Raw genomic sequence first — 24499 nt, forward strand, 5'->3', positions numbered from 1 at the left:
TCTCTCCTTTAGATGAGCTACTCCTTGTACCCCCTGTATATTCTACTCTCAGATGTGCATATTAGAGTCTGTGGCATTCCCATCTCTTGAAATAGAGCAGTTTCCAAAATCCCAAAGAGTTAATAAAGAGAACCCCACTTTGTTGTGGTGTGAGCGCAGGGGCTCAGCTCTTTGGGTTCTGCTCATATGATTATGTGCTGAGCACAAGGAGCAGCTGATGCTTCCAGAGAAGGAACCATGGCACATAACTTTCTGTTCCCTGGGAGTTCCTTGAAAATGTCCCCTTTTTATTACAGAATTGTCCTTGATCTACAAGGAGTAACTCTGTGCAAATTGACTCCCATTATCTCCCTTTAGCCAGAAAATAGACAATCCAGTGGCTATTGTTCAGCCTGGGGATGTGCCAAGATTGGAGAGGGAGATAAGAAAACGCTTGTTTGCAGCTGTTGTTTGGACTCTGGGCACATCCTGGATGAAGTGTGGGTCTCACAGAAAATAAAAGTCCCTTCCCACAGTGGGTTTAGAAGCAGTGTTGCTGTCCAGCTGGGATGCCCAGGCAGAGCTGTGAGCTCTTCACCATCCCTCTGGAGCTGAACTCGGCCCCTGTCTGGCCATGTCCACAAGGGCCCTTTCAGTCAATGGCTCTGCAGGCAGAAGCCAGGTTACTTCACTGGAAATCAAATGCAGTGGATCTATTTCCAGCCACTGTCCACAGAAACCGGTGTGATCTAACCCAGCCAGCCCGATGGCCATGTAGGCAACCCTGAACTCATCGCAGAAGAAAATGTAGGCAGTGTAAGCTATGGGTTCACACACTGCTGGATAAAGGAATATCCTTCAAAGCTCCCGAGAGTAATCAGCACATTGCAAATGCCTTCCAGCACAGACTATGCCAAGGAAATAAAAATTGAGTATTTTTAAAGTGATACCAAAAGAACAGAAAAAAAGCAAAACCAAGAAACCCAAAGATCTTTTAGCAGGAAAGTGACAGAAAGCTTCTTCCCATGCATTATCTTCAGGTCTGAAAAATTAAACCTACTTATATTAAACTCAATAATGTAGCTGTGTCCTGGGGGACAAGCAGAAGTAGATTCTGAAGAAGCAACTTCATTTTTGAAGGATTCTAATCTATAACAAATACCTTATTTCTGACACCTGATAAGTGTGGAGAGGCCCAGAAGTTAAACCCAACAAAAGGCCTGTAGGAAATTTCTTTGCCTTGACAGGAATGCATCAGCTCTCAGGAATTTGGCATAGATAACACCTATGTGTCAGACAGTTGGCATAGTTCTAACAGTGAAAAATCCAGTTTCTTGCCTTACTGATGTGAACAGTCTCACTGCCTTGTGGAATGGGATTAAAAAGTCTCCAAAGAACAGCGCAGAAGGTGAGAGTCTTTGGGAACCCTACATGTGCAGGCTGATATGTGATACTAATCCTGAGATGATGGGGTCAGCAAAGCCAGGAGGTGACAGGGAAGCTTCTGCTGAACAGACTGAGCTGTAGAACTGTGTGATACATAATGTATATTTTACTGGTTTGAAGAAAAAATTTTTGTAAAGTATTTAATTCATCTGACCAGCTCCTGCTTAACTGCCCATGCCATCATTAGCTAACCATTTAAAAATACAGGTTAGAGTTAGCCAATTGGGAGCTTTAAATAAAATGAACCAGGGCTGAATCAATTTAGATGATAGCTTAGTACTACATGAATGAGTGCCACACATGGCAAATACACCAGATTGCAGTGATGAGTGATGGGGGTCCATGGAAGAAAGTTGGTCCTGCTCTGGTAATAGTAACACTGGGGAAAATGAAGGATCTAGCAGTATAAAACAAATTGCTGCCTACCTCAAAAGTCAGGCCTTTAAAATAAGTTTCCTTTCTCACTAATTCACCAGCTCATCTCTTTTCAAGTTGTAAGCTAATTTTGTGGTGAATCTAAACCAGCAAACATTGAGTTTCTACTGATTAGCACCAAACTCCAAAGCAGGCAAAACCCTAGGGGAAGAAGATTATTTTGTCTAAAAGGCAAACAATTGAAGTAGGATGATGTCAACATTGGGAATCAGCATTTTCTAATTCTGTTATCCCTCAACATATGTTGTTTTGGGGAAATCACCAAGACTGGCTGATGAAAATGCATGTGTACATCTGCTGGACTGAAATTAGGAGCTGCATGGGCACATCAGGGAGCTGCAGAAAGATCAGCCAGTTAGACACCACAATATGCACATGCATCCACAAACACAATGGTGGCAAAGGACATTTTGTGCATTTTGATATAAGCCAAAGCATATGCACGGCTCTGAAAAAAACAATTTAAAAGTCAAGGATGGAATTTCCCTTCTTGTGTGTATTTCTGCACTAGTGCAAAGAGCTCTCTGTGTTCTGAATATCTGCTTTTAAACCTTTAAGAAAATATGAAGCAAGCTAAAGCCAGATCTACCAGAGAGCCCCAGACCCCTCTGCAGTGCCAATAGGAAGCCTAACAGGCTGTTAGGTACTGATGCAATTCCTCCTGAAGTCTCAGGCTGCTTCCACCTACCAGCTGTTCCAGCTGCTAAGAGTCTGCCCTCCTTACTGCCAATAACAGGGAGAAAGCTGCAGGAACTGTAAATAACAAACTGCCAGTTTCCTGCAATTCCAGCATGCATTTATCAAGTCATGCAAAAATTTACTGAATAAATAGCCAAGAGGGCTGTTGGCCAAGAAGAACCTGAACAAAGCAGCAATTTCAGTCGGGAGAAGCAAATAAACTGGGAAGGGGCTGCCTTTTGTCTCGCAGTCATTACATCTAAACTTCCTCCTAAACAAAGTAATGCATGGGAATGTGCTCTGTCAGCCAGTAAATTGTACACATGTACCACCTACACCTCCAAATCAGTGCTCTCATCTGCCTGTACAACAGTGCTGTGTAAACACAGCTTGCTAAGCCTTTTAGCATTTCTGCAGAGATCATTTCATCTGACACTCAAATACAACAAACTGTTGGACCCTACAGTAGAGAACACTTCTTGGAAGGAAACAGTGATGGATGTCTTCTCCAACTGATAATGCACAATGGCTTAGGAAGATAAAATAAAACTACTGCAAGCTGGACAGCAAAATTCTGAAGTTTACAAAAGGAGTTTTGGAGGCCAGCTCTCCAATAGCCACCCAGGTTCATGACCTTAGCTGTGTGTTTCACCTAAAAAAACCCCACTGATGATGTCTCTGGAACAGAGCTCCCTACTCACCCAAGGAGAGTGGGATATCACCTCACCACTAATTGCTGGAGCTTAGAAAGCCTCCAACAGAAGACATTCCACTGCTCTGCAACTTTTTCCCACCTTATCCTCATTGTAGCAAGCTCCATCTCTGACCCAAGTACTGCAGATAGCCCAGGAGACAAACTGGTCACAGCAGGAAATGTGGGCACAAAGGAGTTGGGACAGCCCTCCCCTGGTGAATGAGACAGACTAGGTGAATGTCATCTCCCCTGTCTCTAGTGAATCACTTTGTTGTGATGATTTAATATTTTTTTGTTGTTGTTGGTAAGTTCTTTCAAAGGCAAGTGGGAAACTCAAGATCATAGGCCAAGCAGAGCACACATGTTCAGGGAAGGTATAGGCTGGATATTAGGAAGAAATTTTTCACTGAAAGAATAATAAAGTATTGGAATGTTCTTCCCAGGGAGGGGTAGAATCACCATCTCTGGATGTGTTTAAAAAAAGACTGGACATAGTCTAGCTGAGGTGTCAGGGCATAGGTTGGACTCAATGATCTCAGAGGTCTCTTCCAACCTCATTATTCTGTGATTCTGTGATTCTGGATCTCAGGGAAGAGATGGGCACATAACACTTGCACAGCAAGTGTGGTACCCTAGGGTAAAAAGCTCATGGCCATTTTCCACTCAAGAATCATAAAAAATATCCTTGAACTCTGTGGCCACCTCACTTGTAGGCTTGTGGAAACACCAGCTGTCTGCAGAGGTGTTTGTCTGGCAGTCTGTGAGCCTAGCAATGCTTATTTGCTGTCCAGAAAAACTCAACTTCAGAGACCCCTGCTCCATCCCCTACTGTTTGCAGTGCCCACAGCATGGCAGTGACACCAGTGGCTGTGACACCAGTGAGACAGTGACACCAGTGGCAGTGACACCAGTGGCAGTGACACCAGTGGCAGTGGCACCAGTGGCAGTGATACCAGTGATATAGTGACACCAGTGGCTGTGACACCAGTGGCTGTGACACCGTCACCAGTGGCTGTGACACCAGTGTCACCAGTGGCAGTGGCACCAGTGTCACCAGTGGCAGTGGCACCAGTGGCTGTGACACCAGTGACAGTGACACCAGTGACAGTGACACCAGTGACACCAGTGGCAGTGTCACCGTCACCAGTGGCAGTGTCACCAGTGACACCAGTGACAGTGACACCAGTGTCACCAGTGGCAGTGTCACCAGTGGCACCAGTGACACCAGTGGCAGTGTCACCAGTGACACCAGTGGCAGTGACACCAGTGGAACAGTGGCGGTGACACCAGTGACAGTGACACCAGTGTCACCAGTGGCAGTGTCACCAGTGTCACCAGTGGCAGTGTCACCAGTGTCACCAGTGACGTACCATCTCCACGCAGAGCGAGCAGTAGCTGCGTTGTTCTGATTTCACAGACACGGGCCTCAGGGGCTTCTCCTTGCCGCACTTGTCACAGGGACCAAACACAATTGCTAAAAAGGTCTGGTCCATCTTGGTGGGTCACCAGAGCTGAAAGAGAAGAAGGAGGAAAGCATCATGTGAAAAACACCAATTACTTGTTTTTAAAATTTTCAAAGTTTAATAGTAATAAAATGGTTATAAAAATAGTGATATAATTAGAGTAATAATAATTTGGACAGTTTGGATTAGGACAATATGAGACAACAGAAACAAAGAGTTACGGATGTTTGGGTATCTTTGTCTGGGCAACATAAGCCTGAAAAAGGACACACATTAACAGAGGATTAACTCTTAAAAACAATAACCTGTTGCATATTCACACAGCTCATACAGGATGCATAAATTCCATTCAAACACAGGATTCTTCTGGTCAGTGTCAACTTCTTCCTCTGAATCCTGATGGCTCTTCAAGCATGAGCAAGGCAGGAAGAAGTTCGTTTCTTCTGATAAGGGAACAATAAATTCTCTTTCTCTGAAAGATTCAGGTGTCCTGTGGCTGCTATCTCGCTGTGAGTCCTCTCTTTAAAAAGTATCTTACATAGCATAGTTTCTATTTTAACATTATGTTATAACCTAAAACTATATTTAACACACTACTTAAGAAAATTAATACAGCATAACTTTCTAACACAACACATATAATATTCACTTTAATATTTGCGAAAAGCCAATAATAAAATATACATTTTTCACAATGCACAAAGTCCAGCACAGAGCTTCCCACCACTGCTGTGCCTGCTAAGGAGCCTAGGCTGTATATAGACATCTGTAGGCTGGATAATCTCTCTCTGTGCCTAATCTCTCAGGCTGGATGAACTGTCACTATGTACAAGACAGTCATGTGCTCTGCAGAGTCTTTTTTTATGAAGAAAAACATACAGCAAAACATATTTGCATACCATTATAATATGTGCTGTGCATATGGGTTCACTACATGTGGGAAAGTACTTTTAATTTGTACTTAGCCACTGCCAGCAGACAATAATGTGAAATCCACAGCAACAGCTGGACTTGGGAGAAACCTGCACTAATCAATAAATTTTGGTTTTTTTCCACTGCATTACAAAATAGTCATTATTATGCATTATTTTTAAAGCTGAAAATATGACCTAGGATTTGGTCAGCAGCAGCTAGAAAATATTATGATCAATATGCTGTTCAAGCAGAAATTGATGCTTCAAGCACACTGACAGCTGGGTCATTACAAATCCACTTTTGTCCTCAAGCCAGGCATCTCTAAGATCAAAGCACTACCAACAGAGTATTAAAAACTACTCGAGAGTCAGACAAACAAATGAGAATAATATTGCAGTGTCATTTTTGTCTGTACATTTTTCATAGGGAAAATAAGACCTTTCACCTCTTCTAAAAATGGAAGTTTTAAACAATATTTAGACTTGTACATAAAAAATGAATTTGTGGTAAACAATCAGAAGTTGTTATCGTAAGAGAGATTTAAATGGAACAAAAGAAATTCAATGACCTATGACATTTTAGAATTTGTCTGGCTGGACATTATACAAAAGTCAAATCAAACTTTGCTCTGTGTACTTGTCTCCATCCTGCTGCTTATGCTTACGTATTTCAGTGGACTATTTGAAAAGTAAGACAATAAATGCAGAAATCCTGCCCACTTTTAAGTCAATAAAAGTTTTGGTGTTGTCTCCAGGGGATGCATGACTTCATCCCAAAACTTGTGGGAAGAAGAAATCTGTCCTGGAAGGAACTGCAGTGTAGCAATTTAAAATTTGCATGGAGATTTCAGTCAACAGTCAAGGAGGTTTATATTCCACTTGATGAAAAGCAGCAAATATGGCCTGAATCTTTTAATGCACTTTTTTGCAAATGTGAACCCAAGGCCACAAGCTGCCACCCTTTCCAGGGAGCTTCTCAGTTCTGTAAAATGCCTGCAGTGCCTGGGCTCAGCCCTCTTAGATTCTTAAAACTGGACATTGACAAGTGAATAACCTGTTATTCCAAGGTTCTCAGAATTAGTGATCCCTGAGGAACCACTGATCATATTTGAACGAAATGTCATCAGTTCTCCACACACTTCTGACAAGGATGTATTAGGCTTGGAATAAATACTCTGGGCAGAATTAATCTTTGATAAAATATGAGAATTCGCTGGAGTAATGTACAGGAGGAATCATACCTCCTATCAGTATTTTACTTCAGATGAGATTATGACACATTACAAACTTCTACTACAAGAGAAGCCACCAAAAGTTGTGAATAATTAAAAAGCAGTATTGCTCCTGACATAGTATACAAATCCATCACTATGACAATTTTACAAAGATATTTAAAGCAAAGAGGTCTAAAACCATTACAAGTTCTAGCACTGTAGGCTAAATTTTTAACCTTACTAGGTTTTTAAAGCTACATTAGAAATTTAAAGATGGTGAATCATTAAGAAATGTGTTATTACAGAGAAATTCTGTACAATGAATCTTGTTGTAAAATTAAAAAAAATTACCCACCTTTTCAGAGAGCAAGAACCTGGAGATTCTCAAGATGGCTAAGTAAGCCCTGTACAGCTGCTAACGTAGAAAGACAACCTTCCCATTAATTCTACTTAAAGGTATTTAAAGCTCAGCCTCTCCAGTTGCATCACCTCAGATCAGTTACATACTAGGGATTACTGATAATGACTTTATTTTAACTGCCTTCTTTTAGAACACAAAATAAAGAACAGAAACTATTAGGCAAGCCAGACCTCACCTACCTGGTCTACACAGCAGTTTTTTTGATGGTTTGTTTATAAACAAGTATTTGCTTGTTAACATATACTAAAGTTGAAATATACTTGACAACTGCTTTTTCCTACTATCAGCTTGGTATTCTGACAAACAGCCCTGCCAATATTAAGTTTATCTCATATTCTTACAAAAACTTACAAGTCTAACAAATTGATTAGTGTCCATGCTGGCTCTTCCTTGGTTATACTTCTACGATTCTCGTGTTCTAAGACAGCAAATTTAAAGTCAATAGGATTAAAAATTGCTGCTTTTCTTGCACTCTTCAAAAAAATTTTTGGGATATTTATGAAAACATGTCTGAAAAATTTAAGAACTGCCAAAGGTCACATCTATTGTTAAGATTCTATGGAAGGCACTGAATTAATGCCATTAGATTTCACATTTGGTAGTCAGAGGGATCTGAGGGAAAAAAGACAGAACTGAACCTCAGCCCAGTAGAGACTTGAGTAAAAGTAACCAGTCCTAATATTTTTTATTAGAATAATATGAGAGCACAGAACTCAAAGGGACCACCTGTGCTGCTAAGCTCTATTCCAAGAAACTGCAGAAGTCACAAGTCTAAACACATCCAGAAATGCCAAAAGCATCTTACACATCTCTCCATAAGCCATTTCAGTGCTTCCTCACTGCAGTGAGGATCACCATTCAACACTTTCCCACTTGAATGAAATACCTTTCTCCTTTAGCATCATCCTAGGAAAGTTAACCTCACTAATGCCCTTCACTAAAACTGCTCCTTATAATCGGAAGAATAACAGAGATCAAAAATAGTTTTGCATTTAAATTCTGGCTGAAGGCATTAACATCAGCAAAAGCAAGATAAGTTCTGAGAGCACACAGTAAGCCAGATAATTTTAAACTCTGTTTTAAAAATATACCTTGTTGTTTGCATACACAGATTAATAGCACACTCCACAAAAAGCTCTCAAAGTAGCATCAAATTGTCAGAACAGTTTTCCTTGATCAACAATTTTTGTCACAAGAGCACAAGCACCTTGACACTTCTCTGTGATGTGGATGCAAGAGTGGGCTGTGGTTTCCCTGACGTCAGCCCAGGTAACAGACACACAGCTCCAGGAGCTGCAAAAAAAGGCTGTGCACAATTTGCAGCAACAAAAGTTGCTTCCATTAAACTATTTCCAGAAATTCATGAGGAGCCAAGGACAGCACACAATGCTGACAGGAAGAGACACAATGTTACAGCAAAGCAACTAAATTAAATAAATGTTTCTGGTGCAGTACAAGACTGACAACACTCACAAATGCTCACATAGTTCCAAGTAACTTCTTTTAAATGATTCCATACTGAAAACATAACTATTGCATCACACAAAGAACTACAAATTGATTTAAAACTACTTTATTTAATATGTTAAAATAGTTTAACTACACGTGTTATCTTTTGTACAGCTTTTATTGTTATTGAACAAACCACAAAATTTTCCTTCATATATTTTGACTATATCTCTGTGGATATCATCAGGAACATGACACTGTACATGGTAAGCACCAGGAACACTAAATAGCAAGAATGATTCCCTCTTTATACTTAAAGGTTGTTTGTGAAATTAAACAAGTACTAACACTGTAGTAATAGTAAAAAAAAATCAAAGAAATTGTTCCTTAAATTAACTCAATTAATTAGCTATTTATATTATATTCCTTTAGCTATTTCAGAGCTTTAGTACTGATTTCAAGAACTATAGGAAACAGAGTAGCTAGAAACCCAGCATTAGTTACCTATTTAAGGACAGTCACCCTTGTGGTGAGGTGAATGCTATTTGCCCTGCTGTTCTGACAGGGTCCAGAACTAAATAAAGTTATGTTTTACTCCCTGACCACAGGGAAAAGGCTGAACAAAGCAGAAAGGAGACCATTTCTGCATTTAAAGATCCTGCAACTGAAATTATGTAAGCAAAGGTGAAATGTAAGGAATTAAGCTTGGTTTATCATTAACACCAGGCCACAATTGCTGCATCTGCTCCTATTCAGTCTCTGGACTGGAGGAGGGAAACCAGCAAAATGAGAAAGGCAGGAAGGTGATGTGTGCATACTCAGTCTGTATTCTGAAATTCATTGCACTGCAGATGGAACCAAACCAGGAGATGACTCCTGCCTTTCAGAGAACCAAGCTTGTACTTCAAACCTGGATCATAGCATGAATTTTATGTCTAACTTTTCTATTACAATAACCGATATTGAATCCAAACTTGGCACTGCAGAGAACAGAACTGAAACCTGTCTCCAAGAAGAGCACCTAAGTCCCTGCTCTGGCCAAGGAGCTGTGCAGAGTGCCTGAGCTGCAGTGCAAGCACTCAGAGAGTCAGCCCACCTACAAAAAGACATTGTGGGTTTGTAACAGCCATTCTCTTAGATTGATCTCAATTCCCCTCTTCACAGAAAGGTGAAAGCCAGTCTCAAATATATCAAGGCAAAGAACTGAATTGCCTTGGGAAGAAAAAAACCCCTCTCATTACAGGAAGTGAAGGCAAAGAAAATTGTAAAGCAGTAACATCTATCACATGCCAGTCTTCTCCTCTGACTGCTGCTGACAGGGCAGCAATGCAGACTTGTCAGACAAATGCTTTTCTTGTCAGCTGTGGACTAAAAACTGTATGGTAAGCTTTGTGTCCAGGTGATGATATAAAGTTATTCTTGTAGGACTGAAATTAAGGAAGAAGAGTAAGAAAAGGGAGAAGGAAATAACAAGACAAAATTACTCCTACTCTTCAAGTCTTGACCAAGGAACAAGTTTTTAACAGCTTAATTCACTGCATGCTGCCATACTATCCAGCAGCTGGTGAAATGAACCATGACAGTCTGCTGTCTTTATAGAGTCTCTGAGGAAATACCAATTCACTGGCTTTATTAAACCCTCGTGAGAAAGCCAAGTTTGAAGCTGCTGGGGACTTGTATCAGTTCCAAAGCATGCGGAGAGGGGGTGAAAGGAAACGTCACTTGGAAGAGATGCTTGGTATCAAGCATCAGCTGTGGGACATCCTCACGGTTGTTTAGCATAGCCTGAAATCAGAACAGAAAGAGTGTGAAAACAATGAATTAAGAATCAAAGCAAAGCCAGTACATTGCTTTCTTCCCATGGCAAATCTTGCTTTTTCATGATGTTAAGCAGATTTGCTTGCATCACTTTCAAGTGCCTAGAAGATGAGCTACTTAGTAATAATGTGATGTAAAGGCCAAGAACAACTGTAAAGCATCAAAACTCATGTGTGTGAAGTACCCTGTGAGCTGAATATAGAAACAGCAGTGGCAGCTCTTACCTGGACCTTCCGAACAAACGATGGGGTCACTCTTTTCTCAAAGTCATCTATTGGAGTGTACGAGTTCAGGATCTTAACTATCTGCTCAAATTACAAAAGATTATTTTAGTGTGCCATAAAAAGGGAGAAGACAAAAAGAAGTAAGCATTATTATGACATTCTTACTGATATTTAATTAAGGTTTTGGTAAAACATTTTGCAGTAAAGAGAGAATTTTGACTTGTCACCTACTGAGTTGTTACATATATGGTGATTGCTATGACTCATTTCCAGAGGTGTCAGCAGATCAAGGAGATGTAGAAAAAGCTGAATTTATTAAGGGAAACAATAAGAAAAAACCCATGACATACTAAAAAAAATACATTGTGGAACAAAAATGTGGGATATACCAAAGCAGGAAAGCATTCACCATGGGAGCAGTTAAAATACTCAAAGCAATCAGGAATAAGGACGTAAAATTTCAGCTAAACAAGTGATGATGTGGAATGCTGAAGAATGCTGCTTTTATGAAATGAAAGTCCAATGGCTTTTTGCAATAAATTATTTGAGATAGCTAAGATTCTGCAATCTGTGCTGCCAGAAGAAAACAGATGGTTCATTACCTGCACAGTAGAAAGAGATGTGCAGTGTTCACATATTTCCTTGGCATCATCATCTGTGATCTTTTTAACCTGAAGGAGCCAGGCTGCTTGAGACAGGGGCTCCAAAGTTTCTTTGGCATTGCTGCTTTGAAGATTCTTGTCCTTAAGCCATTCTTCCAAGTAGCTGATATTACATCTGGGTTAAACCATGAACAAAGAACAGAAATGTCAGGTTCCCCTTGATGAGCAGGTTACTTTGAAGACTGCTAAGGAAGAAAGATTCTTCTAATGTTGTGTTCAAATTAATATATTTTAAGCTAAAAACAATACCTGCAGGTCATAAAAATCCAACTATTAATAGCTTATTTAACTATAAATTAAATCATTGTTATATTTCAATTCTTATTTTTTCTTCATTGTCTATTTTTTAAAGCTTGGCTAATAGAAAGCAAGTTATTAGTTTAGCTGTTGTTTCCAGAAAATTACTAACATATACTGACTGGCATTGTCTACTGGCATTGTCTACTGTATGGCATTAAAACATTTATTTGCAACTGAGCATGTACAGGAAATGAGAACAATCTTTGCTGTTACAAAGCAGGGCCAGGCTTATAAAGGATGATCAGCTTTCTTCTAATAATGTTCCCAGATGGGCCAAGATTTTACTGATTTTCCTTCCCCTGAGCCTGCAGACTGACTCATGGAAAACAAATGCACTGTTTCTTCTGCAAAACAGGAGCATGTTTCCTTGGTGCTTGCAACAGGAGAGATGATGCTCAATCTACACCCTCCAAGGCTCTGTCCCAGTGCCTTTGTTGTCACAGAGCATGAAACATGCAAGTCAGCTTTTGTATCCCTGCCAGCCCTGAGACACTGCACCTGTTCACTGTGGTAAGAAAGAATTAAAAATACTGTTGGTCACATCACGGATGAGCTAGCATGGAAAGAATCCTAACCATGCCTGACTTTAAGCTTCTGACTGTAATTTTCTCTGCCTTTTCCTCCACCAGTGTTTCCGTGGAAAGAACAATTTATAGTTGTCACGTTGAGAAAGCTCAGCCCAAAATACGAAGATTTGCTTTTCCAAAAGAAGCAAAAACAACTGGCAGCTTCCAACAGAACAGTCACAGACTATCCAGTGACTTAGAGGGAAAGGACATTACATACAAATCTTAAAAAATCATTCTTAGGCTTGCTGAAACTTTGCTGGCTTTACCTTATCTGCATTCCTTTTCTACAGGAGCACATGTCCTTGCGGAGAAAGAGACTATTGAGGGTGACAGCTCCAATCAGAAAGAAAAGCTGCTTCACTGCCTGCTTTAGGAGCTCAGAGTCCAAGCCATTCTGACACATAGTGCTATAAAAATAGCTGAGCTGCTGCAAGATAGAGGTCATAGTGTAGGTATCCGTGTCATCTATACTGGAAGAACGTTTACGGAATCCCGTAGGTTTCAGGCCAGAAATTCCTTGAAGACTTTCATATTCCAGCATGCCTGGTACTGAAATATGACAGAAAATAACTGATGAAATCAAAATTCCCAAGGCTCCTTTCAGTTACATTAATTATTGAACAAAACCTACTTTCAGGATATTTTAGAAGTTAATTGATACAAGAAAAATAAGATACTGACAAAGGCTTCCAGAGCACACAATTTTAAAAAAGCCTTTTATTTTTGTATGATGTTGCTCCGATTCACAGCATTATCCTAGACTAGGAAGTTTTGAGGAAAAAGTCTGGGAATATATGATTCAGTGAAATTTGTATGTGTTTTGTAGAAACACACATGCAGGAACACCTATGTATGAATATCAGGAGAAAGAAGTCTGTCCCACCCTCTGCCTCCCTGTATGAGCTTTCTTCATATGCTTCACAAGTTACATTTAGGTGCTCTTGGATTGCTGTTGTCTTACCAATCATGTGCTGAATGTTGTTCTCCATTACAATAATGAATTGGTGATATATTTGAATGGCCAAATCACTGAGAATTTGTCTGTATTCTGAGAGATCAAAATGCTTCAAACAGTTCTTATTCTGACGTGGAGTGTTATGCTTCATGAATTCCTATAAGTGAGTAGTAAATATAATTAGAAATCACATAATGTGGTAATTATAAATTGTTACTGCAATGTGTTGGAGTTACTCATTCCATCTCTGGCTGAACACAGAATGAGTCAAAGCTAATGTCAGTGGGTGCTTCCTGTACTTAATTTTCCAGTTAATGCTGATGTTTGCTGCGCTCCTAAAGCCAAAGGAAAGACACGCATAGATGTCAATGAACTTTGGAGCAACTCCCAGATCTCTTAAACAGAAAGCAAACCCTCTCTGCTCTCCTCTCATCTCCCTATCCGTCCCCCCCCCCAAAAAAAAACCTACCAAAAAAAGCCAACAACATAGCTGTTTCAACTATGATGGCAAACAAAAACATTTGCATCGTATTGTTGTAAAGGGATATTAATTTTTGGACTTTTCATTAGCAAAGTTCTGACTTCAAAAGTCTACCCCAAATCCTAACCTGTGTGAGGTGTTTAATATTCATTAGAACGCAGATTAAAAGGAAATTCTGGATTCAGAGCTTTCCCTACTGCTGCAACCCCAGTCACAGAGTGTTGGTAATGAAGCCTAACAGGTTTGGGTTCTGAGTGACCCCGCTGTGGCCACGAGAGGGAGCGACTCCAAGCCCAGCTCAGGACACCCCAGTCTATAAAACCTCTTAAAAATACAGTCAGAGTTTCCGACTGAAAAGAATGAAAAGAAACTTGAATCTCAGGATGATATTTAGCTTAACAAGCAAGTGAAATAAAGGAAAAACCTGAACAGTTTGTTGTTTTGCTTCCTTCCAGAGGTTTTCTTCTATTTTGGTAGCAGTAAGTATCTGAATGGCCCTAATTATAAAATAGTAAAACTATTTTATTTATATACATGGTCAGATATCTGAAGTCCACCTCTAATTAAACTCACGTGGAAAGATTCAAATGAAGCAGCAGTTTCCATGTCATGGCTTTAACCTACTTTAGCACTTTGATGTTTCCTTCATTTCCCTTGATCCATTAATTCTGTACTGTCTTATTATTTGTATAAGACACATAACACCACTGCAGAGCAATGTGAGTATATAAATACCTGTAAGGAACACTGGTGAGCTGGTGAATAGTTATTAATTAATGCTATTTTAAATTTCAATTAAAATCTGTCAAAAGTAATGGAATTATTTTATTAAATCAATCCTACCTCTTCCCCGCTGTACTGCTTCAAACAGTTAAGAAAATAATATGTGTTGGAGAGCCAAAAGGACAACATCTCAAAGTCTTCTGAATGTTCCTGAAAATGGTAAGTAAAGCAGTCTTACTATGGTACTGTCTCATGAAGTTAATTCAATAATTAAACTTAAAACCATTACAGCATTGGTAGAACAGAGCCTATCTATAGCAGAATGAGCACAGAGCATCTGAAAGGGGCTGAACAAACCCTGCTCTGTTTTCAGGCTAACACATAGCAAAGATCCCTCTTTTGTTTGGTAAATACTGTTTAAGTATTCTTAATAGACAGGCTAAATAATAACCCTGAACAAACAGTTCTACAATTTCTGTGGATATGTAGTGTGCTGGAGGGCTTCCTGCAAAGAAGTGTGAACAACACCTGCATTCACAAACGAAACTGCACTACATAAAAACACAGCTCTAACTATCTATGTCTCTTTTTTATTACCTGAGTAAACACAAGCTTCTCTAATGGATAAACTGTGCTAGAAATTTGTTTGTGTACAAACTTATAGGCGTTCTCTGTACAACATGTCCAACTGCATGAACCACAGTCCATTCCTGCCTGTGCTTCCTCCCTGTGTCTGGTGTTTCACTCCATTATAAATCCATAACAAAGCATTCACAGAGCTGAATTTGTTATGCATATAGCATGGCAATTTTAGTTTATAATTTAATTTTGTACACGGGCTGGTAATTTGATTCTAATCGTTTGGGTTCTAGTGCTGCAGTACAGATGACATGTTGAATTACACCAGCAGCTAAGCAGTGCAAAATCCTCCTCAGAGTCCACTACCAGCTTGCTGCCAGACATACCAGCCTTCATTTCTGTCCCTCTGACTTTGAGCAGTGCTGAAAGCACAGGTGCACTTCACCTAATTAGCTACTCATTGTAAAATGTAAAGTGCTTGAAATGATTTTGTCAACAACATCTTCAGATAAAAATAATTTATGTTAATGCATTCTGTGGATTCTGTGTTCAGCACAGCAGAACCTCAGCTGGAGACTTTACAGGGATGCTACTACAAACCTCAAAAAGAGTGTCACTAATCATTATCATTCCCTTCTAGGAATATCAGCAAGTGGAAGTGTTGGCATTCCCCAGGTACCACACAAACATCTTGTAAAGCTTGTGTTAAAAATCAAAAAGCACAGTACAGTACACTCAAACACAGCTCCTACCTTAACAACCTGCTTGATGCCATCAATGGTTACATTCATGAAAGACTTCAGCATGTCAGCATCGTTCAGGTAATCTGCATACCTCACACACATGAACAGGATGTGAGCTGGAAGGCCAGGAATCATATTAACTACAACTCCACGGGGCTTCAAACCTGCATGGAGGAGAGTCATCTGGTTTGTTATGGAAAAATCCGATTTTCAGTGTAGCATTCCAAAAAAGACAAGCACCATGCTGTTCCTTTCTGCAGTGACCAGTCACATAATAACTGATTTACTGGTGAATCTCTTGTTTCTGACAACTTCTGTAACAGTAATGCTCACATATGAGTATTAATTATATTTTCCTGAGGGGTAGCAGAGTATTGTAGCAAATTCTAAGGTCCAGCATGGGCTATGCCAGGCAGGACAACTTCAAAAAGCAAATTACATTTAACTACCCACTGGATGCCCCACCAAGTTCCATTGCTTAGGGCCACACCTTTGTTCACAAAAACATTAACATTCAAAAGTGAGAAGAAAAGGCAGGTGTTGTTAATTTAATAATGGTACAAATGTACATGGAAAATTTGTCAAATTCACTGTTAATTGTAAGTTGATGAGAAAAGCTGGTTTGGCAGCAAGACTGATACTGTCAAGTAGCTCAGATGAGGGACAAAATCCTTCTACAAGAGAAACATGAAGTACAGTTCCTTCCAGTGAAGGGAAGACATGGCAAGGACAGACAGGAGAGCAACCATCACACATGGATATAAGCACAGTGACTTACAGACTTAGTAGATGACCAGGAAGAAAGTAAATTGAAGTCCCTGGTGTGCTCTTGGGATTTATAGCTTTAGAGGTGGATAAAGAGTAAGCAAGGTAACAGAGTCAGCATTATGAAGAGTCAGAGAAATTATTTTTACAGAGATAAAGCACTTCTGTACTTGAAATATCTGGTACTGGAAAGAGAGCAGTACAAATTGTACTGGTGGTAAGAGAATGGGGAAAAAGGCAACTTAGAATGAAAGTGCAATATGGTGCCACGTAGTTTTTGCTACAGTGCTCTGAATATTGTTGATATTAGACTTATAAAATTCTAAGTTTTACTAAAATACCGAGGATCAGATTCTGAATGATCCTTTCTTCATCCTCTTTTCTGTACTCCATCATTCCAATGTACTCTTTGGGCACAGTGGGCACAAGGGCTTCAGCTGTCAAACACAAAAGCACTGTTACTTCCAGGTTAATGGTTAATGGTCATGTTAGAACAAACTACTGGAGAAAAGTAGTTTTCTCTGTAATAAAGACAGCACACACTAATGTTCTTATCTTATGGCTCCAAGCATTATGAGTTAAGTAACATTTATATTATTCATGAATAGCTTCCCTGGATTCAGTGGGATTACTGGCAGTAATAAGAAAAAATAAACAGCAAAGTTACACCTCTACATTAGACAACTTAGCAATGTTTTTGAGAGCATCCTGTAGTGAAGAATTAATTTATCTGTAAGAGCTTTGTACAGACTGACTTCACATCAGGACATCAGGAATCATCTGCCACTTGAAGGCTCATGGGTGGGGTTCCTTGTCAAATGCAGAACTAACACTGGTGGCTCAGAGGGTTTGTGTGAGGGTGTGCATAAACTGTTGTTGGCAGGACTTTATCCCTGTGCCTGGATCTTTATCATCTAGACCAGGTCCCTGCATGCCTATGATTTAGCTGGGGAAAAAACAAACACACCAGGAAAGGACTTCTATGTCATTGGTGTTGATGATTCCCCTGGCACATTTTTCTGAGGTATTAAATTTCTAACTCCACCCCAAACTCCACCTTTTTAAAAATATATTTTTTCTTCAAACAGACACTGAGCATTCAAAGCTATTAAACAAAATAAATCACATAATAATATCTTACATTTTTCAATAGTCTTGGTCAGAGTTTTGATCTGATCTTCTAATTTTTTTATTATTCTGTCTTTCATGTCTAGCTTTTCTTCAAGATCCTGTAATAATCAAAGTCAGTGAGGTCAGAGTAAACACAATCAAAAAATGTTTTCTACTGTTTCATGTTATTGCCACAATTAATATTATGATGTGCTTTTACTTATATTTGCTGGAAGAAACACCCTCATATCTTTTTGTTCCCTAAATTATTTGAAGAAATATCCTATCCATACCACAAAATCATAATTTAATTCTTTTTATCCTGCATTTCAGGTACAGTTTCTTAATGACAATTTCATTTCCTCACCATGTTTTCCACAGCAAGTCGAGTTGTCACTTGCTTTATCTTGCTTTGTAGTTCACCCTGGACTTCATCTTGCATCACACCATTGCTCAGTCCCTCAATTCCTTGGATTGTGTCCTTCAGATTCTCTTTTTCTTTTATGTCTACTTCATTCTGGGCCTCAGTAGTTCTAAAAATAGGTAAGAAGTCTTGTCTCTTCATCTTTTGTGAAAGCACAGTCAGATCATACTTGTCCATTAGTTATTAACTGTACAAAACACTCTAAGGCGAATCTTAAGTGGAATGTAATTGAAGAGTTTAAGTGATTCTGTTACTACAGCTTATAGTATAGTAACACTTTTTTCTTATTAAAAAAATGATTAAAAAATTACCGTCTCTGTGTCCTATCCCGTTCCAGCTCATAATGCAGCCGATTTGACATCTCTTCCATTTTTTTTCAAAAATAAATGGCAGCAAAACCCAAAACAAAACAGAAACAACAAAATCAAAGGTATTTACTGTTCAGTACTAGTATTCAGTAAATCTTTCATACACTCATTGTTTTGTTTCATCTAATGAAATTGAATGATTGATGCCAGCTAATGTAACAGAGAAATATGTGACTACTCCATACCACACAGAAAATCATACAGGATGAAGAATTTTGATACTACTAATTTCCTGCAGTTGGCACTAAAACTACTCATAAATTTTAAATCAGTTGCCTAGGAAGACACTGCAGTTACAGACACTCCAAATCTTCAGCAGGGTATGCTTTCCTAAATTGAGAAGAACTTTTCCCTCTGTCTCCCACTCTGAGTTTTGCAGCATCCTCTTAAGTCTACCTTATAGAGTATGCCATAAGTTCCAAATGATCTTTCCTTTTCATTACTGTTTCCAAAGGACATACTCCATTTCACATATTCTTAGCAGAGCCCTATGGAATACTTTTGGAGACTTCCAAACCCCAGAACTGAATGACCTCAAAAAGGTAAAAAAAGCACATATTTGTATGTATCTTATTTTTTCAGAAGATATATAACACATATTTTTCATTGCCTTTCTCCCATTTTACTAGTAAGAAAGTAAGTAATAAGGCAATGAAGTCATGATGGAATATTAATTCAGCTTTTAGAAGTTCAGCTCCAGGGAATTCATCAAGTTCACCTCAACCAACTGAAAGACTGGGGACCATAGTGGGACCATTACCTTTCAACTTTATGGTCTGCTCTTGAAGACGGTTTTCAAGATCTAATTTTTGATTTTCAAGTTCAGCAACTTGCTGCTTAAGATCTGGGATTACCTTTTAGAGAAAAAGGAGATTTGTGTATTTCAGCACCTTCCTTCTTTTCAAATCCCTGCAGTAGCTCCTAAGTCACCTCATGACCCTGAACTACCAATAGTCCAAACCAGAGAGAGGCTCTGGGGAGGTTCTGCTGCCTGCTTTGCCTGACTTGTTTGACTTTTCTGCAGGCACCTTCTGCTGGCCACTCTTAAAAACTAAATACTGAGTTAATCAAATAGTTGGACTTTCCCACTACTACCATTGTTTTGTTCTACTTTAAAGGAAATTACACTATGGCTTTAATTTCCCTAGTTCAATTAACAGTGAAAAACCCCCTCGACATTCCATAAACAGTTACAAAAATAATATCATAAATAACTTTTCCTTTTATTTTCGATTTTCGTAACTCAGTTTTGAAAACATTTCTTCGATTATTTTTCAGAAAAATGATATGGCATGTGCTATCTTCTGGAACAGCACGAGTTCCTTGTGTCAGACCGTTTTGCACAGCACCAGGTGTCAGGCTCTGCAGCCATGCCTGTAGCTGGTTTTGGAATGTGTAGCTGCCCTCTGGTGGGGAAAGCCTCAGAACTCTGAGGAGGCTTCTGAGAAAAATCTCAAATCAGGTTTATGCATATGAAAAGGCAAAAGTCTCTGCGAGGCTGCCCCAGCAGGCTGGACACTCAGACAGTAAATTTGGCTGTCTCCTTACACACCACCCCAGCAGGCAGGGAAGGAGCCTCAGCGATGTGCCACCTTACATGGCCCCATTTGTTGGAGCCTTGAGGTTTCAAAGATATGCCCACAATATTCTGAGAGCCACAAACACATCTGGGTTGTGCTTCTGCACCTGGACCTTACCAGATTTTCTGAAGTTAGCCTGCTAACTTCCAACCGAATGCCATCATTTATGTCATTTTCCTCTCGGAATAATTTCTGTAGATGATTAATATCTTGACTAAGATGTTCAACTTTAAAGTTCAAACCCTCAATCTCCTTCTCATATATTTCTTTCTGAGACTGGAAATGGCTTTCCAATACTCTGTTAAAACAAAAAGGAGAAAGAACATGGCAGATGCAGAACGACCTTGATTAAATGGGTCAAATTTAATACAAAGTGAAAACAAAGTACTGTGATTAACACAGCGATATTCCATTACATCACCTGTGCATTAAAGGAGTTGAAAGTTATGCATGATATCTCAGAGGAAACACATTTTCCTGACTGACACATCCACACTTATCTCACTGGGTTGGTAGAAGTTTATTCAACTGATTTCAAACTGCTTGGCTCATCATATAATGTAGTGCTTGTTCATTTCCTTAACAGAAGTTCAGCACTGCACTGTAGAATTTGTTACCCAATGATCTTTTGATTTATCTTCTAGGTCATAGCTTGGAGTTTTGGAAACACTGAAGAACTGAACTAACCTTGTGGCTTTTTTCAAGCCCTCATAAGCAAACCACAGCTCTCCATCCTCATTTAAGTGCTCCAGATCCTCTGTAGAGAGTCTAGAATGAAAGGCAGAAGCATTAGCGTGCAGATGACCATAATGCATTCCTTAAGCTTTTTTGAAGATGCCTCAGAACAAAATTACCTGCTTCTTACATCTTCAAAATCGTAACTTTCAAGAAGCTGCTTTGTAACTTCTGACATCTTTTCTGGAAAAAACCCCACAAAGTTTATAAAATTCATTATTTTCTCTGCATGTTTCATTATAAAGATCAAACCATCCTCTTCCTAAATCTAACAAGGTTCTTCCCTGGTGCTCAGTAAATATATCTGATTTACCAGAGGAATACCATGAGGGACTCAGTTCTACTTTGGGACATGTAGGAACATTAGGTTGATGTACCACCAATACTGTTTTTTTCAAAACTTTCAATGCCAAGTTACATCTTCCTGCTCTGAATCTGGGCAACTCCTAGAGTTCTACAGATGATTTATCATCTTGTGCTAGGTTACTACATTAAATGCTGCAAATACAGGTTTGCTCTTTGACATTATTATCATTAAACAAAGTTCACAATTGTAGCGCTTGTTAAGTATATTTTTCCAAGGAGGACCCAACTCAGCAAGTAATTTAAGCATATTTGACATCATTGGACTTAGGACAAAGGACAGGATGAATGAAAACTAGATAATATATTGTTTACACATTTTTGGGTCCCTTGTTAAACTCTAAGTGAAGTTTAGATTTTAGGTGAAATTCAAATCATTAGTTTTTATTTCTAAATACAAATGAGAAATGTCTGAAATCAGAGTTTCCTCAAAGGGGTACCCCAGATCTCAGTGTTCAGTGACCACTTTGTACACTGTATACATATATATATATATATATATATATGGATGGAATTAAACCACCATGGGATGGGAAAGAGAACTGGAGTTCTGTCATAGCTGACATTGAAGAGATCAATTTAAACTGGCCTGGCTCAATTCTCTGCTCTATCTGGTATGAAGCTTACCCCTCAATTCTCTCTTCTGTGAGTGGGCCTGCTTTTCAACATCCAATTTCTGTGTCTGAAGAAGTTCAATTTCCTTTTGCAATTCAGGTATTTTCTGAATCAAACAGAAATCATATACTGACACAAGAAGTGGATGACAAGGGCTGAGTATCATTTAAATCATAATTATAATTAAGAACAAGTTAATAGGGTGAAAAGCTTAAAATGTGTTGTGTTCTCAGGCATCAGAGCAGAACAGTAATGTGAGGTACTGAAAAGAAAATGTTTGTGCCATGGAATTGACTCAGAGAACAAAAATGTGACTTTACACTAATTTAAGGTTCGGTTTATAAGCTACATGCATGGAAAATCCCCAGAGAAATTAATACTTTCTCAGGAAAATGGAAGGAAAACAGATCTATATATTCAAATTTGTAAATATTAAAGCACAATTACTCTTGAAAACATGCAATTATTACTGCAAGCACTAACTTGCATTGTCTACTACATGAAAATAATGTAATATAGTGATGTACCAAAAACAGCTTATTAACTACAGCTTCTTCTAAAAATGGACTGGAAATAAAAAAAATTAGTGAAGATAATCTATAAGCAAAACATGCACATGCTCCACTTGCTTTCTCTAGCAAAGACTCCAAAATGAAATGAGTCATGTTTTACCTGTGCTTGTTTTGTAAGCTGTCCTACTTCCATTTTTAAGCCATCCTGAATGATAATTTCTTGCTGAATTTGTTGCTGTAGCTGAATTTTTTCTTCTTTCAGGATCTTTATTTCTCCCTTGAGCAGTTCAATCTCCTTTTCATAGTCCTGCTTCTGGTTTTGGAAATTTTTCTCAAGTATCCTAAAGCACACAATGAAAAGGTAATTTTGTCTACATTCCTAAGTGAAAAAGTGGGCTTTGTTTTAGTTTTAATTTGAAGGATGTGCTTCCTTGAAGAACACTTAAATGAACCATAATTACTTGAAAATGCCATCCTACATCCTCAGAATCCACCCACATAATGGATGATAATGGGAGGAGAACACCCCTATATTTTCTAAGAGTTTTAGTATATTTAGTTTTCCTTTACAGTTTCTTACAGTTTCCAGAATATTTCTGCTGGATTGCTTCCAGCATCACACAGGTAATGAGCAAACCAGAAAAACTAGGAAAAGAAATCCTCTTAATGTAGTCTGAAGGTATTGGCAGGTGAAATCAGACTGAGCTGGAGCACCACAGAGCTTGCAGCCCTCAGGAGCAGTGACTGATTGCTCTCTTCACACTTCAGAGAACAGCACTTCTCTGGCACTGAAGGCTCTCTGTCTTGGACTGGAAAAGTAATTGGGAAATAAACACTTGATCCAAGAAAAGCATGCTGAAAGCAACAGCCATTTGTTGATTAATAACAGGATTTTTACTGCAAATTAAATATCTAAGGGGGAAAAAAAAGCTTTCTCCTTTGTATTTTTAACTGAATGTCCATTACAAACACTGCCTTTCCCTCACACTGAATCCTTCCATTCTGTCCTTTCGTATTCACTTCTCAGGAGTTCTGACTGGTGTGGCCATCAGCTGCTCTTCCTCTCCTGAGCAAATTCTGAGGACATCTCCAAAGAAACCATTGCCACCAGAGTTGCCTTCAATTCTCAGAGACACAAGAAAAGATAACAAATTGGAAAAGCAAGAACAGTTTGATTTCCTGCATATGACTCACCACAAACAAGGATGTGCTTTTCCTAAACTCTGCATGAAGTACTTCAGTACCAGCACTAGTGCCCAAGAACATGGACAGATTCATAACTGATGTCAGCATAATACATTTGCAGGAGAAAGAAAGGGAGGGAAAGAGAAAAAATGAATGCTGTTTCAAGGAAATAAAATTCGGATTACATACATTCGCTGGTTTTCTTCTTTTTGTACATCATTGAAGAGTTGCTGTGTGAGGTCATCCATTTTCTCTGTCAAAAAATATTTTAATATTTCAAAGACCTTCATGCAACTGTGTCCATTTATTAAAAAAGCACGACCATTATGAGAAGTTTTGTTTTAGTAATCCTTAACATATTCTGAGGCTGAAATTACTCTCTCAAGTGCCAAAAATTATCACAGTACATTTATTAAGTAATGCTATAGAAACAAAAAGATTCTGAAGCACAAAATTGTGCAATTATTCATCTAGAGTATACTTGATCTCATGTGCTGCCTGTGTCCTTTGAAATTAGATTCCTAAAAGTAGTGTATTAAAGGAAGCAAGGATGAAGCTACAATTTGAAGGAACACATGTATGAAAAGGGACATGTAACAGGAGGAGGGTCCTGCTACTGAAAGAACCAATTTAAATTAACTCTTAATAAAAACACTTGTGCTACTCATCCTAAGCAAGAGAAGGACCAACTTTCAATTTACTACAATTTCAGCACTTTTATTAGAACAAAAGCAATTTACTTTTGCTGAAAAACTGACTTTACCCCACTATAACTCCTTTGAAACTCCCTTTAGTTATTGTACCTTTCATTTCCTCAGTTTTTTCTTGGAGTTTTATTTCTAAGGTTTCCTTTTGTTCTTGTAATTCTTTATTCTGATTCTCAAGTTTTAAGATTTTCTGTACAGGCAAAAAGTAAGCAAAATATACAAATTACAAAGGAGGAAGAAATAGGCCACAGAAGATCTTACATTTAAAGAAGCATAAATGGACCCTCTTCCTTTCTTGCTGCCTCACCCCAAAAGAGTAGTTACTTAGAAACTCTCAAATAATGCATTTGATAAATCCAGTAACTGAAAACATTACTTAAGAATAAAA

General features: G+C 38.8%; 1 protein-coding gene across 1 annotated transcript in view; it reads right to left on the bottom strand.

Annotated features, from left to right (window-relative positions):
* Positions 1–8801: 8801 nt before the first annotated feature.
* MYO5C (myosin VC) overlaps positions 8802–24499 on the bottom strand; it is a 34073-nt gene continuing 18375 nt past the window's right edge. The window contains exons 23-41 of the mRNA XM_071441549.1: positions 24208–24301; positions 23594–23657; positions 22380–22560; positions 21720–21813; positions 20849–20912; positions 20682–20762; positions 20112–20292; positions 19175–19268; positions 18358–18409; positions 17990–18155; positions 17654–17741; positions 16854–16949; positions 15757–15911; positions 14546–14635; positions 13228–13378; positions 12533–12815; positions 11338–11512; positions 10736–10816; positions 8802–10478 (exon numbers count right to left, since the gene is read on the bottom strand). Of these exons, the coding sequence (XP_071297650.1) occupies positions 10326–10478; positions 10736–10816; positions 11338–11512; positions 12533–12815; positions 13228–13378; positions 14546–14635; positions 15757–15911; positions 16854–16949; positions 17654–17741; positions 17990–18155; positions 18358–18409; positions 19175–19268; positions 20112–20292; positions 20682–20762; positions 20849–20912; positions 21720–21813; positions 22380–22560; positions 23594–23657; positions 24208–24301 (2343 nt within the window). The 3' untranslated portion in view covers positions 8802–10325. The remainder of the gene's footprint in view (positions 10479–10735; positions 10817–11337; positions 11513–12532; positions 12816–13227; positions 13379–14545; positions 14636–15756; positions 15912–16853; positions 16950–17653; positions 17742–17989; positions 18156–18357; positions 18410–19174; positions 19269–20111; positions 20293–20681; positions 20763–20848; positions 20913–21719; positions 21814–22379; positions 22561–23593; positions 23658–24207; positions 24302–24499) is intronic.

Source organism: Agelaius tricolor, unplaced genomic scaffold (assembly GCF_023055355.1).
Source record: "Agelaius tricolor isolate 1412-34295 unplaced genomic scaffold, bAgeTri1.0.p SCAF_16, whole genome shotgun sequence".
Lineage (NCBI taxonomy): Eukaryota > Metazoa > Chordata > Aves > Passeriformes > Icteridae > Agelaius > Agelaius tricolor.